Source organism: Electrona antarctica (genome assembly GCF_951216825.1).
Source record: "Electrona antarctica genome assembly, chromosome: 20".
NCBI classification, from domain to species: Eukaryota; Metazoa; Chordata; class Actinopteri; order Myctophiformes; family Myctophidae; genus Electrona; species Electrona antarctica.
Genome location: NC_136801.1, coordinates 25,522,746 through 25,538,647, shown reverse-complemented (window position 1 = coordinate 25,538,647; position 15,902 = coordinate 25,522,746). Strand labels below are relative to the sequence as shown.

Sequence of the window (15,902 nt, the reverse complement as noted above, 5' to 3'; positions counted from 1 at the left end):
GGTTGAATGCTTGATTCTGATTGGTCAATCGCTGAATTCAGCGGTATGTTATTCCTGGATAATGACCGCTCCGCTCTATAACAGACCGATGCCTAATCAAACCCTCAGAGCACCAGCTGCGCGGCTGCGCCCCGCTGATTTACTGCTGTTTCCAACATGACAGCCATGTAAACGCACACACAATGTAATTTGCACATAAACATTGCTCTCAAAAATGTTTTTGAAAACATTTGAGCAAGAAATAGACGAAGCAGTACCCGAAAATGGATTCTATTTGATCAACTCACTTCCTAGTTTTCCACCTTTGCTCCAGCCCTGCAGCTGGGCAGACGCAGCCAGCACGACACTTAAGGAATAATTTCTTTGTTGTGTTTTGGGTAAATGTATTAATTTATGTTAGGTAGCCATGTAATAAGCGGGATAATATCTGGCTATAGGTGGTCATTGTCGGGATATAATTCACCTTCAGGGTGATTAACCACCTCGGCTTCGCCTCGGTCCTTAAACTCCCCGTCGGTGAATTATCTCCCGACAATGACCACCTAGCCAGATATTATCCCTTACTTATTGAGAGAATTTCTCGCCCACAAATTTGTGCCCATGGAGCGCACAGCTTTGTGCGCCGGTTCAGGTAGCCAAGTCATAGACCGTGATGTGTGCGGACTGTGGAGTATGCGACAGTGCCGTTCACGCAACTTCACGGCAGCTGCGTTCACAACACGGGCAGATACAAAAGATACAAAGCTACAGTGTATTTGTAGCTTTTGCAGCAGCTACAAATGTCAGATGCATCTTTACGTCGCTGGCTTCCTTTGACAATGAATGGTAGACCGTGGCTTTGCATCTGTCCGTGTGAACGCAGCGTTAGTTCACGCCCGAGCTGTGTGGCCGTGACACACCACTGCCTTCATCTCTGAGCTGTGTGGCCGTGACACGCCACTGCCTTCACCTCTGAGCTGTGTGGCCGTGACACGCCACTGCCTTCACCTCTGAGCTGTGTGGCCGTGACACACCACTGCCTTCACCGCTGAGCTGTGTGGCCGTGATATGCCACTGCCTTCACCTCTGAGCTGTGTGGCCGTGACACGCCACTGCCTTCACCTCTGAGCTGTGTGGCAGTGACACACCACTGCCTTCACCTCTGAGCTGTGTGGCCGTGACACACCACTGCCTTCACCTCTGAGCTGTGTGGCCGTGACACACCACTGCCTTCACCTCTGAGCTGTGTGGCCGTGACACACCACTGCCTTCACCTCTGCGTTTTCAACCCAGCTTGGTGGCTCTTAAGACTACTGGCCAATCACAGCGGGGCTTTCCTAGAACTGCGGTGATGCTCCCTTTCCCTCTCTATCTCTCTCTCTCTCATAGAAAAAACAACACGGAACAACACGTCATTGGCCAAAGACACATCACTGTCTGCCTTCGTTCAAAATATACAGTTTGTGTGTGTGTCTGTGTGTGTGTGTGTGTGTGTGTGTGTGTGTGTCTCACTTGGCCACACAATATTCACAGAGAAACAACACGGACGCATGGCATTTGATGTTGTAGGCTTCTAGTGAATGACATTTTTACACATTCTTGCATTATTATTATTTAAATAGCTACAAGCTCCCAATGCACCTTGTGAGTTTATAAAACATGCAGAACTCCATCATATTTAACTGTAAATGTCCAATGTCAAAATCTTAACCCCAACCAAAATCTTTTCCTGTGATTGATTGAATAGTTTATTACCGGTAGACAAATGTAAAAACAGCAACAGAGTGCAGTCAAACACTTCCAAAAGGGATGGCACCAAAACAAGTGCAGGCCAAAAAGCTCACAAATACTGGAAATATTGGATTGTGGACATCCACATGCAATCAACGACGAATAAGTCTGCTTCAGAGACTAGACACAATCTGCAGTCTACTGCCACCAAACATGTGAATGTGTGAATGGCAAAGGCAAAGAACATTCTATTGCAAAAAATGCAAACGCATAGCTTGTGCATAATCCTTGTGTGACAGCTGGGGTAATAGAGAGAGCAAAGTGCAAACAAGAGCACCCTGCCCCCCCACCACACACCCACTTACCCCAATGCAGAGTACTTAGCCAAACCCCCCTTCTCCCCTGAGAGGCCTTTCCAGTCCGTGTCTCCTCCATTACAAAGAAAGAGCCAATGACAAATTAGCGTCTGAGGGCTTGGCTAAAAGGGCCCGCTGTCATGTCTAATGCTGTGACACAGGGTCCGACTGGTTGGAGGCTGGGGCTGCCTGTCTGCTCGCCCACAGACGGGAAGAGAGCGTTAGAAACGCAGATGGACAAACACAGAGACAGAGTCAGAGACAGAGGATGTTTGTGGGTGCGGGCTGGTAATCGTATATCTGCATAGAGTGGAGCACTACTCCATAATTATAACCGCTTTACAGCCAAATGTCCAAACAAACACGGAACAGATTTCACAACATGTTAATTGTGGCAACACTCAGGTTACCTGCAGTATAATGTCTAATCTAGCAGGGCCTGTGCAGCGCCATGTTGCCCCGCTTCCCATTTTATTAGGAAACCTCTAAACCTCTTCCCGTTTACGCGTACAGCCCGCCAGCTGCTTTGCAGGAGTGCAGTAGTAGCACGGTACCTAACTCCAAGTAGCTGAGCAAAATATGTGCAACTTATTTGCAACTGTATGTGCACGTGCACGTAGCCTGTTGCATAATAAACAGGGGATGTGCTGTGTGAGAGACACTGTGTGTGTGTGTGTGTGTGTGTGTGTGTGTGTGTGTGTGTGTGTGTGTGTGTGTGTGTGTGTGTGTGTGTGTGTCTCTGTATGCTTATGTGCATGCATGCAATTTCAGTGAGGGTAGAATGGGTTGGCATGATGATGACGTCAAGGGTCCCGCTGAAGGAGATCCATTGTTTCCCAGCCAGCAGTGTTCAGCCACTGCTACTGTCCAGGCAGCAGTGTTCAGCCACTGCTACTGTCCAGGCACAGCCCAAGGGCCAAGGCCCCTGCTAGCACCAGTGTTCAGCCACTGCTACTGTCCAGGCACAACCCAAGGCCCATGCTACTGTCCAGGCACAGCCCAAGGCCCCTGCTAGCACCAGTGTTCAGCCACTGCTACTGTCCAGGCACAACCCAAGGCCCATGCTACTGTCCAGGCACAACCCAAGGCCCATGCTACTGTCCAGGCACAGCCCAAGGCCCCTGCTACTGTCCAGGCACAGCCCAAGGCCCCTGCTAGCTCCAGTGTTCAGCCACTGCTACTGTCCAGGCACAACCCAAGGCCCATGCTACTGTCCAGGCACAGCCCAAGGCCCCTGCTAGCTCCAGTGTTCAGCCACTGCTACTGTCCAGGCAGCAGTGTTCAGCCACTGCTACTGTCCAGGCACAACCCAAGGCCCCTGCTACTGTCCAGGCACAACCCAAGGCCCCTGCTACTGTCCAGGCACAACCCAAGGCCCCTGCTACTGTCCAGGCACAACCCAAGGCCCCTGCTACTGTCCAGGCACAGCCCAAGGCCCCTGCTAGCTCCAGTGTCCAGCCACTGCTACTGTGCAGGCACAGCCCAAGGCCCCTGCTAGCTCCAGTGTCCAGCCACTGCTACTGTCCAGGCACAACCCAAGGCCCCTGCTACTGTCCAGGCACAACCCAAGGCCCATGCTACTGTCCAGGCACAACCCAAGGCCCCTGCTACTGTCCAGGCACAACCCAAGGCCCCTGCTACTGTCCAGGCACAACCCAAGGCCCCTGCTACTGTCCAGGCACAACCCAAGGCCCCTGCTACTGTCCAGGCACAACCCAAGGCCCCTTCCAGCTCCAGTGTTCAGCCACTGCTACTGTCCAGGCACAACCCAAGGCCCCTGCTGGCTCCAGGGACAAAACTCTGCCATGTGACTCAAGTCTGGGCCCCGTCTGAGCAAGACGGGACAGTAGGGCTTCCCCTAAAAGTCGATAATTCAAATCATCAGTCAGAGAGAAACCTCAGTCGACTGATAAAATGTCAGTCCAATCAGAGCCCCATGGAGTTCCACTTTAAAATGAAAGCTAACTGGTAAACAGCCACGGAAGCACACTGCGTGCACAGCGCGAGAAGGCGCGCGCGCACACACACACACATCCACACACACACACACACACACACACACACACACACACACACACACGCACGCTTCCAGTGGGTGTCCGTTCAGAGTATTTTAACAGGTTGTGTGACGCAGGACTACTGGCTCCACAAAAAGGGTCTCCCTCGGTTAGTGTTTCTGGATAAGCAATAGGGAGGGAGGGGGGAGGGAGGGGAGGACGAAGAGTGACAGAGACAATCATGGAGGGGAAACACTCAGACACGACACAGTAAGAGAGAGGAGAGGGAAAGCAAGAAATGTAGAAAGAATGAAAGCCAGAGAGAGATAATTCAGAAATGAATTGAGAGATTCAGCTTGTGGAAGGCAAAGCGGAAGGCAAAGCGAACAATGGTGCAGTGAGAGAAATAAAACTACACACGGACCAAAGCCATAACACTGCAAAGAGCTAGTGGGAAAAAACACCAGAGCATAACGGTGAGATATGGCAATGAGCGTGCGTGCGTGCGTGTGTGGGGATGTGCGCACGTGCGTGTGTGGGGATGTGCGTGCGTGCGTGTGTGGGGATGTGCGCACGCGCATGTGTGAGAGAGAGAGAGGGATATGAGAAGGGCATACAACAAAGTCTAAGGTTGCCCTTGTGTGTCATTTTGCAGTCCTCCTAAAAGGCAGCAGCAAGAAACTGCAATGCAGATGGCTGTGTGCCACTACCCCTTAACCCCCCCCATACACACACACACACACACACACACACACACACACACACACACACACACACTCTCTCTCCCAACCCCCTCCCTTCTGGTTCTGATCTGCAGACGGCTACTGATTTCCCCTACAAAGAGACATGTTGGCCCCGTAGACGGGGGCACCTTTTACACAATATGATAGATAATAAGGAAGGATTGGCCACCAGTGTGGCGACCACTGTGATTGAAAACGGGGTAGACAGCTGAGGGAGGGGGATCAGTGACGGAAGACAAGAGACGGACAGATGAGAAAGACAGAAAACAAAGATGGAAAACAAAGGCAACAATCGAAAGGGTGAGAAAATGCTGTAAACCAAGAGAGAAAGAGAGGGAGCGGGAGGAATGAGTCACGGTAAAAAACAGACCGGTCTGAACTGAGTGGTGCTGTACTAGCTCTCATCCCTGGCCTGTGTGTGTGTGTGTGTGTGTGTGTGTGTGTGTGTGTGTGTGTAAAGCCCTAACCACACCAAAGGGTCAAGACGGTTTTAGCGTTGTCCCTGCGGTGTGATATGTCTTGTTGCATGTTGACCCTAGTGATTCAACGCATGGAATTCAATGGCCCAAACCACACCAAAGGGTCAAGACGGTTTTAGCGTTAACTCCTTGCAACCGTTTGGACCCAAGGAGTTGCACGGTGACCCTTTGGTGTGTTTAGGGCTTTGGGCTGCGCAACAGTGACACTTGGTGGTCAACAAACGCTATTTCCATGCTTGGACGGACACGTACATTGACAGTTGGACACGTACACAGACACGTACACATAGGGACACACATTGTTTTGTGTATTGTGTCTATAGGAGTCTCTAGCACCACTCAAAAAACATGACAAGGACAGAGAACTAGATGAGAAAGATAGAAAACAGAGATGGAAGGAGATGATTGGACAAGGTTAAGAAAATGCTGTAAACTGAGAACAAGAGAGAGGGGGCATGCAGACAAAGAGGTCTCAACAGACAAATATAGTTTGGGGGCAGGATACAGGATGCTGCAAGGACACCAATCTCTGTGCGTGCGTGCGTGCATATCCATGCACGCTGAGATAGTAGAGAGCACTCTTTGTCAGAACCCCCCCCATCCTCCTTGTAACTTGGCGGGATCAATTGAAGTCTGTGATCGCATCTCGGCCAGCAATCCATTAGCAGGGGTTTCTTCTGTCAGCCCACTAAAGGTCACCATGAAAAAATACTTGACAAGCTACAAGGCCTGGCATAAAGGTTGATTGGTTTCCAATTACTTTCTATTTGCTCCCAAATATTCTTGTAAGTGTTGACATTGATGAAGACGGGCGATTTGTGCAAAAATAGGACTCTTTGTTGTAGAAATGGTTATAATTCAAGTTAAGATTTAGTTAGATGGGAGGCCAACCGCATCACATTGCCGGTAATCAAGATTCATCTTGTGGTTGGGTTGACAGACATTTAAGTGCTATAAAAGTATGAAACTGGTACTCATCACCACTGACTTTCCGTGTAATGAAATCAAGATTTGAATCAACAAGACATTTTTTATTTCCCAACACTATGTCACATCGGAAACTATTAGTATAATAGATATGGTAAACTAAATATTTTTTTAAAGACTAAATCCTGGCAGCTACAGATATAAACAATATAAACAACATTATATAAATTAGATTCAAATTGAGTCAAAGTACACTTAGGATATCTTAGTTTTCTCTAAATAGTTTACAAGTCTCATTCCTACTCATGCAAAAACTATATCACACCAATGTGAAGTGTGCGGTGCCTTTGGAGCAGGACTCGAGATTAACGGCGTCCCGACGCCTATAAAATATCTATTTGGGCCGATAAAATATCTCATTCAGGACGGTTTCGGGACTAGAGGAGTTTCTGTACTGAAAATGTGCATGTCGTGTGCACCGACGAACAGCATGAGTCTAGCAGCGCTGCATAAGACACAGACGCAAGTGACACAGACTGACACAGGAGCGATCTGCCTCAAATCCCCACACAAATTATATTAAAGTAAAATAAGACAGAGTATTGTTATTATAGCCCACTGCACATGAAAAAATGCAGTCAAATAAATGAAGTCCCTCACATTTGTGTGTAAATTACATCCTGCATTCTACATTCATTAAAACTGAAACTCTGTTATCGCCCTGAGTCTAAATGATCATTATAACAACGTGAAAGAAAATATTTAAAAAGGATTTGTGGACAATCAAAATATGTTGGAATTTTTCACGTGGTGTCATTCAAATTAATGAATGTTGATATGGCACACTGACAATCTAGAAAATAAATGGCACTTCATTTAAAAAAGGTCGCAGACCCCTGCTTTAGTGCTTGCATTGCATGTGCCAAACAAAATGATTTAACCCGCCCTCCCGAGTTTTAAAATCACAATCCATTTAATAGAGCACCGAAGTCCTGACGTCACTGTCAGTAGAGGGCGTCAGTCCCCAGGTTCGTGTACTTTGTATTTGCATTGCAATCTCCATAGGGGGATTTTAGATCGCCTCATATAAGAACTGTGTTTGAAAAATAAACCGATCACCCCGGCCTTTTCACTCCTATGGATATGAAGCATTGACTGAAGGTGGAACTGTAAAAATATACCCAAAGAGTAACAAAATAAGCGTTAGAAACGATTCAAACAACCCAGAGACTACATTTCCGGGTAGGCAGGGTGGCTGCATCTGCCCATCGCACAACAGAAACTGAATGACAATTACATTTATTTTTATTTTATTGATATTTAATGTTTCGTGGTTAGTACGAGTCGAGTCACCACCAGTTGAGCTTACGTCAACGAAGAATCTCAGGAACGCAATGTGTTGACAGCTGGGCATGACGTATATTAGCAGAGACATTACCTTCATATTTAGTTTCAAGGCTTTTGCGGCCACATTAATTCCATTTTCTCCAGAAACTGGCTGTATCAAATATGAATGGACATCATTAACAACGCACAGCCACTCCCCTGACAGAAAGGCCGGGGTGGTCGGTTTATTTTTCAAACAGTTCTTATATGAAGCAACCTAAAATCGCCCTATGGAGATTTCACTGCAAATAAAAAAATACATGAACCTGTGTATAGGTGCCCTCTACTGAACGTGACATCAGACTTCGATGCTCTATAGTTACGTAGGTCAGTTGAGTAAATGTAAACATACAATGTTTGACGAGTCGCTGACAATTTAAGACGTGACAAGTTGCGGACATCCTCTGTCCGCTCCTCCAACTTCTACAGTCTACAGTGCAATCATTCTTAAATGGTATTCAAATGATTCGCATACGGCGATATTTTCTCTTATTTCTAGCTGTAGGAAGCTACTCCCTGATACAACGGTGAATGAGTATTATTTTTTACTTGTATTTTAAGCACATACTGGTTGAAGCCAACATGCAGGCTAAATGAGTATAGGCTAATGATTATAGGCTAGTATGACCAAAACATTCTTTCATCTCACACATCATGAAAACTTTTCATCTGGGAGAATTTTTACTAAATCAGAAGAAATATGAAGCCAAACAAATACTATACTGCATTTATTGTATAACGGGGTTACCCTATTTAAAAATATATAAAATAAATAACACCCATGTGAAGTGAGTGGTGCTCTTATCGTACATCATCATCATTTGCTCATACACATAGGACGTAAATTCTCCATTCATTGTCAACAAGAATGTAATCTTGTGTAGGACAAAAATATCCTTTTTGCTCGTCTATATGAATTCTCCATTAATTTAGTTCAGTTTGGGTTAGGACACAAATCTACACTACAGCTGAATATATAATAGGAGGGGCTAGCGCCCCTCAAAAATACAGTTATTAATTTTGTAATCTCAGTGGTGGTTTCCTTTTTCCCGGGACTGTATACATTAATTTTGGGACGGTTCAAATAGTATTTTGGGACGGTTCCGGGACACACACACACACACAGCACAAAAACAGGGCACAGGAAGCTAGAAGCTTGAGGCCAACACTGCCCCTTCAAAAAAAGGAACGCTAATAATATCAAATCATGTCAAAAATGTCACCTTGTTCCATTTAAATATTTTCTCCCGGCCAGGGAATAATCCTGGTTAAGCACTTTCAACCTGCCGTCCCTACTGAGCAAAACATTGGCTATTGCTGAAGTGGTTAACACTTTAATTGCCCAGGGTTATTTAATCCATTAAATGATAGCGCCCAGTCAATTTATAAACACGGAGCACTTTGACCGACGGACCGGATGTTGTTCCGGATGTGGCTGTAGCAGCTAGATGTAGCCACACCACTCTAGAGGCGATCGACAACAACGGGAGGTAAGAATAAATCTATCGCGACTAGCGACTGGACCGCGGAGGGCCGTCTAACACAGGATCTTTTTTATAATGATGATTGATGATGATTTAGATCGCGAGTTATTAACGTTTTAAGTTTTGTCGTCGGCTAAACAGGGGAGTTACATTTTCGATGACGTCTCACTGTTGCGCAACATCGAGGATTGCACAACAGGCGCTCCCAGGCTGGAGCGATGCGATCCGTTTTCATATCAATAAACTTCGTCTTTTGGATCAAACTTCGTCTTGGCGCCGTCGGGCGTTACTAATAGAAAGGACAAAGAACTTCGTCCTGGGCGTTGGGGGTGTTAACTGTCTCACCTGTTGGCAGCCCTTGAGGAAGAGGAAGATGAGCCTTGTCCATCTTCATGCATGGCATTGCCATTTTGCTGGACTTCTGTGGAGGAAAGAGATCCTGTGAGATCCCCACACATCGTGAAATAGTCACTTCGTAACGTTTCCAACGTTTCAAAATACTGTATACCAGTGACTAAAGAATGTATGTGGATCTATGATCCTCTCCATGTGCGTTGCTCCCTGCGCGTCGCCTGTTTGACTGCCGACGTCCCTATATGCAGCCTCACGTGTTTGTCGCCCCCATGGAATGAAGCAAAAAATTAAATCTCAAGACTAAAAATGTAAATGACATTTGTGAGACCATTCATGTTTCGGGAAGATGCTTCTAAACATGTATCCTATTGCTAGTTTGATCACGTCAAATCATAATAAATCATCATAAAATAACTAATGACCGAAAATAGCCAATCTACAACAATCTACAGATTGTGAGCTTGTAGATCTGCTATTTTCGGTGCGCACATATATTTATTTTAAAATGTGTGTGTGTGTGTGTTGTTTAGATCAAAGTACTAGCCTGCGTCAACACAAACCATGTACAAACAAAGAGGATGGAGCGCACACCAATAGTGGGTAGGTGCTGACCACAGGAGACAAAACTTGAAAAAAGGAGAGTTGCACAGCTCGTGGCAAAAAAACGTATATTATAAGACCGACGATGCAAAAAAGGTTTTCACGACACAACACAAACCATGTAACCACGAACACGTGCATACTTCCAGATTCCCGCATGTGTTTATGCGCATGTGCGTGTGTGTGCATGCGTCTCCTGTATGTGTTTGTATGACAATGAATGTCAATGTGTTGAGCTCACTGGTGGTGGCACTGGCGGTGTTGCCGTTGGTGAGTGTGGCCAGCGGCTCCTGCTCAGCGACAGTCAGTCCATCCAGGTAGACGGTCAGTTCACCCGTCGCCACGGAAGAGCCCTTCTGCTCCACGCTCAGCTTCAACACTTCCTTCACATTCTCCACTGGGAAGACAGAGGACAGACACACACGACATTGATTTGAAGAGGACAAGCCAAGTCGTTTGAGAGGAAAGGTTAACACATCTACTCAACCTTCACTAAATAGTATATACACCAATGCACTCTCACTCTCTCTGAAAGCTAGACACACATCATTCATTATAACCAGAGATGACGCATGTAGAAGTCATAACTACACTAGATATAAGAGTTGTGTGTATGTGTGTGTTAAAGTATATTCATACATTTTCTGTCGTGCTGCTCTAAGGCTTGCAGAAGGTCCAGCGTGGCTTTGCCAAGCAGAGCATCTGCCTTTAAGGTGTGATGGCTCCATACCTTGAAGTCCACCTGTGTGTGTGGCGTTACATTCCTGGAAAAACACAACACACCAAATATAAACTTCAGGGAGCAGACAAAGACAAATGACATCATCATTAGGCAGATTCAAATGTTTAGATTTTCATTATTGTGAGAACGATGGCTTCCATTTTCGCATTGCAACTTTTCAGGACTAGAAAGCCTGCAGTTTCTATTAGCTTGTATTCCCCATCGATGATGTCACTGGAGGACGGTTTCTGAACTGCCCACAGCCCTCCTATGAGACACCATTTTTTCATTATTAGTGAGGACCTATTATATATGAAGATAGGTTGAAAAGTGGTGAAGTGGACCTTTAAGTGCTTGATCTGCCCAAATCCGTCTGGCACAAGCAAACTACCACTAATGGCCACACGGCGGCAGTTAACTTGTTTACCAATTTAAAACTGAAATGACCTGGCCTGCCTTCATAGACAAAAAGTTTTATCCTTAGATTCAATTAACTACTTGAGCCCCAATTGTGCCGGATTAGCCAGAAATAGCAGATCTACAAGGTCACAATGTGGCGCATTGCAACACATTCCAAGCTTGTAGATCAGCGATTACTGGCAAAGAGATTTGGTGTAACGGGGAACAAGAGCAGACCAAGTACAAAGACAACTCAGGTGAGTTTCAAAAAGTAAATCAGCAACCAAATAAAGACACGTCACCTCTTTCCCCAGTATTAACCCATTTGGGCGGGAACCCCTTTTGGTGTTTTAAACATTATGTTATAATTTAGCTATTGAAAAATAGCAGATCTACAAGCTCATAGCGCGCCACCGAGTGGCGCGCTACGAGCTTGTAGGTCTGCCATCTTTGAAAAATCGGGAAAATGTGGCACAAATCTTTGAATATTATATATTGTATATATATATATATATATATATATATATATATATATATATATATATATATATATTCTTTCAGAGCAAACGTTTTTAACTCAAATCTTTGCTTCTGGGGGGGTCCCTGGAACAACATATTTTCAGATGGGGGTCGGTGACCAAATACATATAATTTTTGGGGTCCTTGACATACATATAATTTTTGGGGTCTTTGACATGAAATATTGAGCACCACTGGTATTTGAGAAAACTGTCAGGATTTAGAAGACGTTTTTTTTAAATTTCGACGTCAGGCCTAAATGGGTTAAATCAACGTGAAAACAAAGCATGGGGACTCATCGATCACACTTGACCTCTGCTTTGCCTTCCTGTCCAGTGAGACAGGGAGTGACCCCAGCGTCGGTCATACACCCTGCAGGGAGCTTTTCATGGGAAACAATCCACAGAGGAAGCAGTTCTTGGCACTGGGAACACAAATGTTAGTGTTCGGAATGCTCAGGAGGATTAAACAGCTACCTATCCATTACAGTGGCTTTAATGAAAAATGTCTCCTTCTCCTCACTCTGTGGCCCCTCTACCTTGCATCTCTTATAGCTGGTCTAATCTCTACCTTGCATCTCTTATAGCTGGTCTAATCTCTACCTTGCATCTCTTATAGCTGGTCTAATCTCTACCTTGCATCTCTTATAGCTGGTCTAATCTCTACCTTGCATCTCTTATAGCTGGTCTAATCTCTACCTTGCATCTCTTATAGCTGTGGCCCCTCTCTCTACCTTGAATCTCTTATAGCTGGTCTAATCTCTACCTTGCATCTCTTATAGCTGGTCTAATCTGTACCCATGCGTTTTATATAGAATAAATGCGGAGCCATCTGTATTTGCGTTTTCCAGTGGGTCCAGGCACTTATGCCTTATTTTCAAATCTAAATAATTACAAAAATAGCTGATCTACAAGCTCACAAAGTTGAGACCGTAGGTTGCATTTACTATGAACCTGTATCCCCAGTTAGTTACGCCTCCATATATGGTCACGCCTCGTGACATGCCTCCATATATGGTCACGCCTCGTGACATGCCTCCATATATGGTCACGCCTCGTGACATGCCTCCATATATGGTCACGCTTCGTGACATGCCTCCATATATGGCCACGCCTCGTGACATGCCTCCAGGTCACGCCTCGTGACATGCCTCCATATATGGTCATGCCTTGTGACATCACGCCTCCATATATGGTCACGCCTCGTGACACGTCACGCCACCATATATGGCCATCTCCAGCCTGGATAACGATATCATCAATCACCTAGATCTGCATATATGGAGCTGGCCAGCAACTCTACATCTGACCTCAAACCCTTAGATATCCATATATGAAGCTGACCAGTTCTGACATTCCATGTTGATCCGCCCCCACCTGTCCTTCCTGTTCCGACATTCCAGATCTGACCTCATCAAACCCTGTACACTCAAGACACGCTCCATATATGGCCAGTACAGAATTCTTTACATATGTTGATCTGACCCGCCCCATGCCAAAGCGCCAGTGCTCGCCCAGCAGTTTTCCGTCACCCAGGCGGATGCGTGCACATGCCCATTAGGGCGTGGTCGCTTCTCGCCCTCAGGGAGTCTTACTGGTTTATAGAGAGAATGACATACCCAAATTAGGGACGCCAGGGTTAAAATGGTTAATACTGTATAGTACCTAAACCAGGTTGGGGAGACGAATGTTGAGATACTGCCACAGTACTGGAAGTGTGTACTTTGGCATTCATTCTCTCTGTATTAGCTTCCTCGTCAGAGAACAAATATAGCTCCTGGCGCAGAAAACTGCCTACATTTACAATCTTGCAAGAACAGAAAATGATTCCATAAGGAAACATTTGGTTCTATTAACTACTTAAACCCTATAAACGTTGTAGTTTGGGGTCCCCCACGGGTCAATACATGACCCACTCCTTTTTCACCTTCTACTCCAAATCTATTTGCGACGCATTATGAGATTATCGCATATTTTCGCACAATGTTCGCCTATTATGACATGCCCAGAATGGGAACGCCCAAAAGATTAAAGAGGTTCAAGAGATTAAAAACAATAACCTGGATTCTACATTTGAAATGACTCCAGATTGAAGGTCAGGGGTTATAATTTTGTATAACCTAAAGTGGAGCAATCCAGGATTACAGCCTAAATGTGTATTGTTAAGAGACCTGACCAACTATAAAAAACTAAAATCAGACCTGTCTGAAGTGAGTGGTACCCTGTTGGTACCCTAAACATAGGGACATACATACAGAGGGATGGACATAGGGAGGGACGGACATTGCTGTTCCTTGGAGTGGCTCAATCCCCCAGGGAGGCTCTCCAACGTTGAAGCGCTCGGCCCTAGTGGCAAGAGGGGGGACTGCAGGCGGACCCGTGGATTTATGAAGAGGAAACCCCGTGCATCTGGGCTTTAACATTGAGCGCTCGTTTGCATTTCCGCAAAAATGCATTAGTAGACGGTTCTTCAAAACGCCACTGAGCAACTTCCACTGAAATGAGTAGTGGGGGGGCGGGGCTATCGCTCCAGTTCAGTCTCTATCCTTTTATTAGTCTATGGAGTGGCTGCACCACTCAAAAACATGACCACCGACACAGCAGCACACCGTTTTGTCTTGATTATCCAATCAAGCCTATTAGCTTCCATGATGACATGTCTGGCATTCGGCCATGTGCCATTCAGACGCCAAAGAGCTGCAATGTTCTGCCCACACAAGCTGCTGATGACTCCACAGGGCTTCTCTGACTTACAGTAACCACTGAAGGAAGCCCTATATACTTAATGCACCCTTTGTCGGCCTTCTGATTGGTCCCTGACTGACTAACCAGCAGGCTCTTCTGCCTTGTTCCGCCCTGGTTCCGCTTTGTTTATGTTGAATTAGCTAAAACATCATTTTTGGAAAAAACTAAAAACAAACATGATATGCCCAGTCACCATGCTGCACCTGTGATGTTCCTTTTTACTGACATAAAGTTTAAAATAAGAATTGAATGCACAGATTATCAATACGAAGCAACCCTAAAACCTATTTCAATGGTAGTGGATGGAGAGAGAGGATTTTTGTCCAACCACGAAACGGCAACCAATGGGTGTGAAGAGGGGCAGAACCACGGGCAGGACTTGATAAAGGGTGAATTGTCACACAGCGGGTAGCAAAAATAGCCGATCTACAAGCTCACAACACGTTGCATCATGATTCATGATGCGATACATTTTTATGGCATGGTTCTACAAAAGGGGTCTTATCTGGATCAGGATAGAATGATTGACAGACAGATGTTTCTTCATTTCATAGGAGGATAGTTGTGTATGAGCTATGAACTATTGCACATCCAGAGTAGCTTCACATCCCAATAAAGAAAAAACTTCAACCCCCCCAACTTCAACTTCAGGCGCCATATAATTTTCTTGTGTGTTGTTTCAGGTACTTGCACACATACAGTGAGAAGAGATGGTCTGCACTCTGCACTCATAACTCAAGATACAAATCTTCCAGTTTACTAAACATGTTTGGTCCAGGTTTCTTCAGTGTCAATGTTCAGTAAGTAGTATTATGCGACAACTTGACAAGTCACTCATTTCAATTCTCTCTCTCGTGATTGGAAGAAAAAAAGAAAATCTGCAAATTGTGAGAGCAGACGTTCTCTTCCTATAAAAGACAATTAACAGAAGAACTTACAGCACATAGGGCCATACAGTAGGTGATGTGAGTAAGAGAGAGTAATGGGAATTTCAACGGAGAGAGGTTTGCCCCATCTGTATTCCTCATGTTCTCTAGATATCATTGGGATTAATTCAGTTTCCCTTATTCCTGGAACGCACCAGGGGCTGTATGCACAGTTAAGTATGGAAGAGAAACTGCAGAAGCAGAACACCTGCAACACTCCCATTAGAAGAGTATTCTTATAGGTGCAAGGCAGGTACAAATGGAAATAGAGGAATAACCAGCAGACAATAAATGTCCCTTTCTCATGGTTTATTACCTCTGACGAACAGACTACGGACGTTTCTCGGCGTCCGTTGTCTTTTCGTCAGAGGTAATAAACCACGTGAAAGGATGTCCCTTTCACTTTTATTGTGTGCTAGCTATTCCTGTTATGTACAGTATGCCTTATAGAACAAACACACGTAGAAAGTTCATGTGCTACAGCTGAACGAGGAAGAGAGACTAGGAGGCGGAATAGACACAGACGCATAGAGAGGTACAGCACAAGCCAGAGAGAC

The 15,902-nt window shown here is 45.4% G+C and overlaps 1 protein-coding gene across 9 annotated transcripts in view; it reads right to left on the bottom strand.

Moving 5' to 3' along the window:
- The window catches only part of wwp1 (WW domain containing E3 ubiquitin protein ligase 1), a 62,004-nt gene that overhangs the window by 23,569 nt on the left and 22,533 nt on the right, over window positions 1-15,902 (bottom strand). For all 9 annotated transcript variants that reach the window (XR_013788552.1, XR_013788553.1, XM_079490227.1 and 6 more), the window contains exons 5-7: window positions 10,676-10,800; window positions 10,278-10,433; window positions 9,428-9,503 (exon numbers count right to left, since the gene is read on the bottom strand). Coding sequence is in view for 7 of the 9 variants with exons in the window: in XM_079490227.1 (XP_079346353.1) it covers window positions 9,428-9,503; window positions 10,278-10,433; window positions 10,676-10,800 (357 nt within the window). In the remaining 2 variants the exon portion in view is untranslated. The remainder of the gene's footprint in view (window positions 1-9,427; window positions 9,504-10,277; window positions 10,434-10,675; window positions 10,801-15,902) is intronic.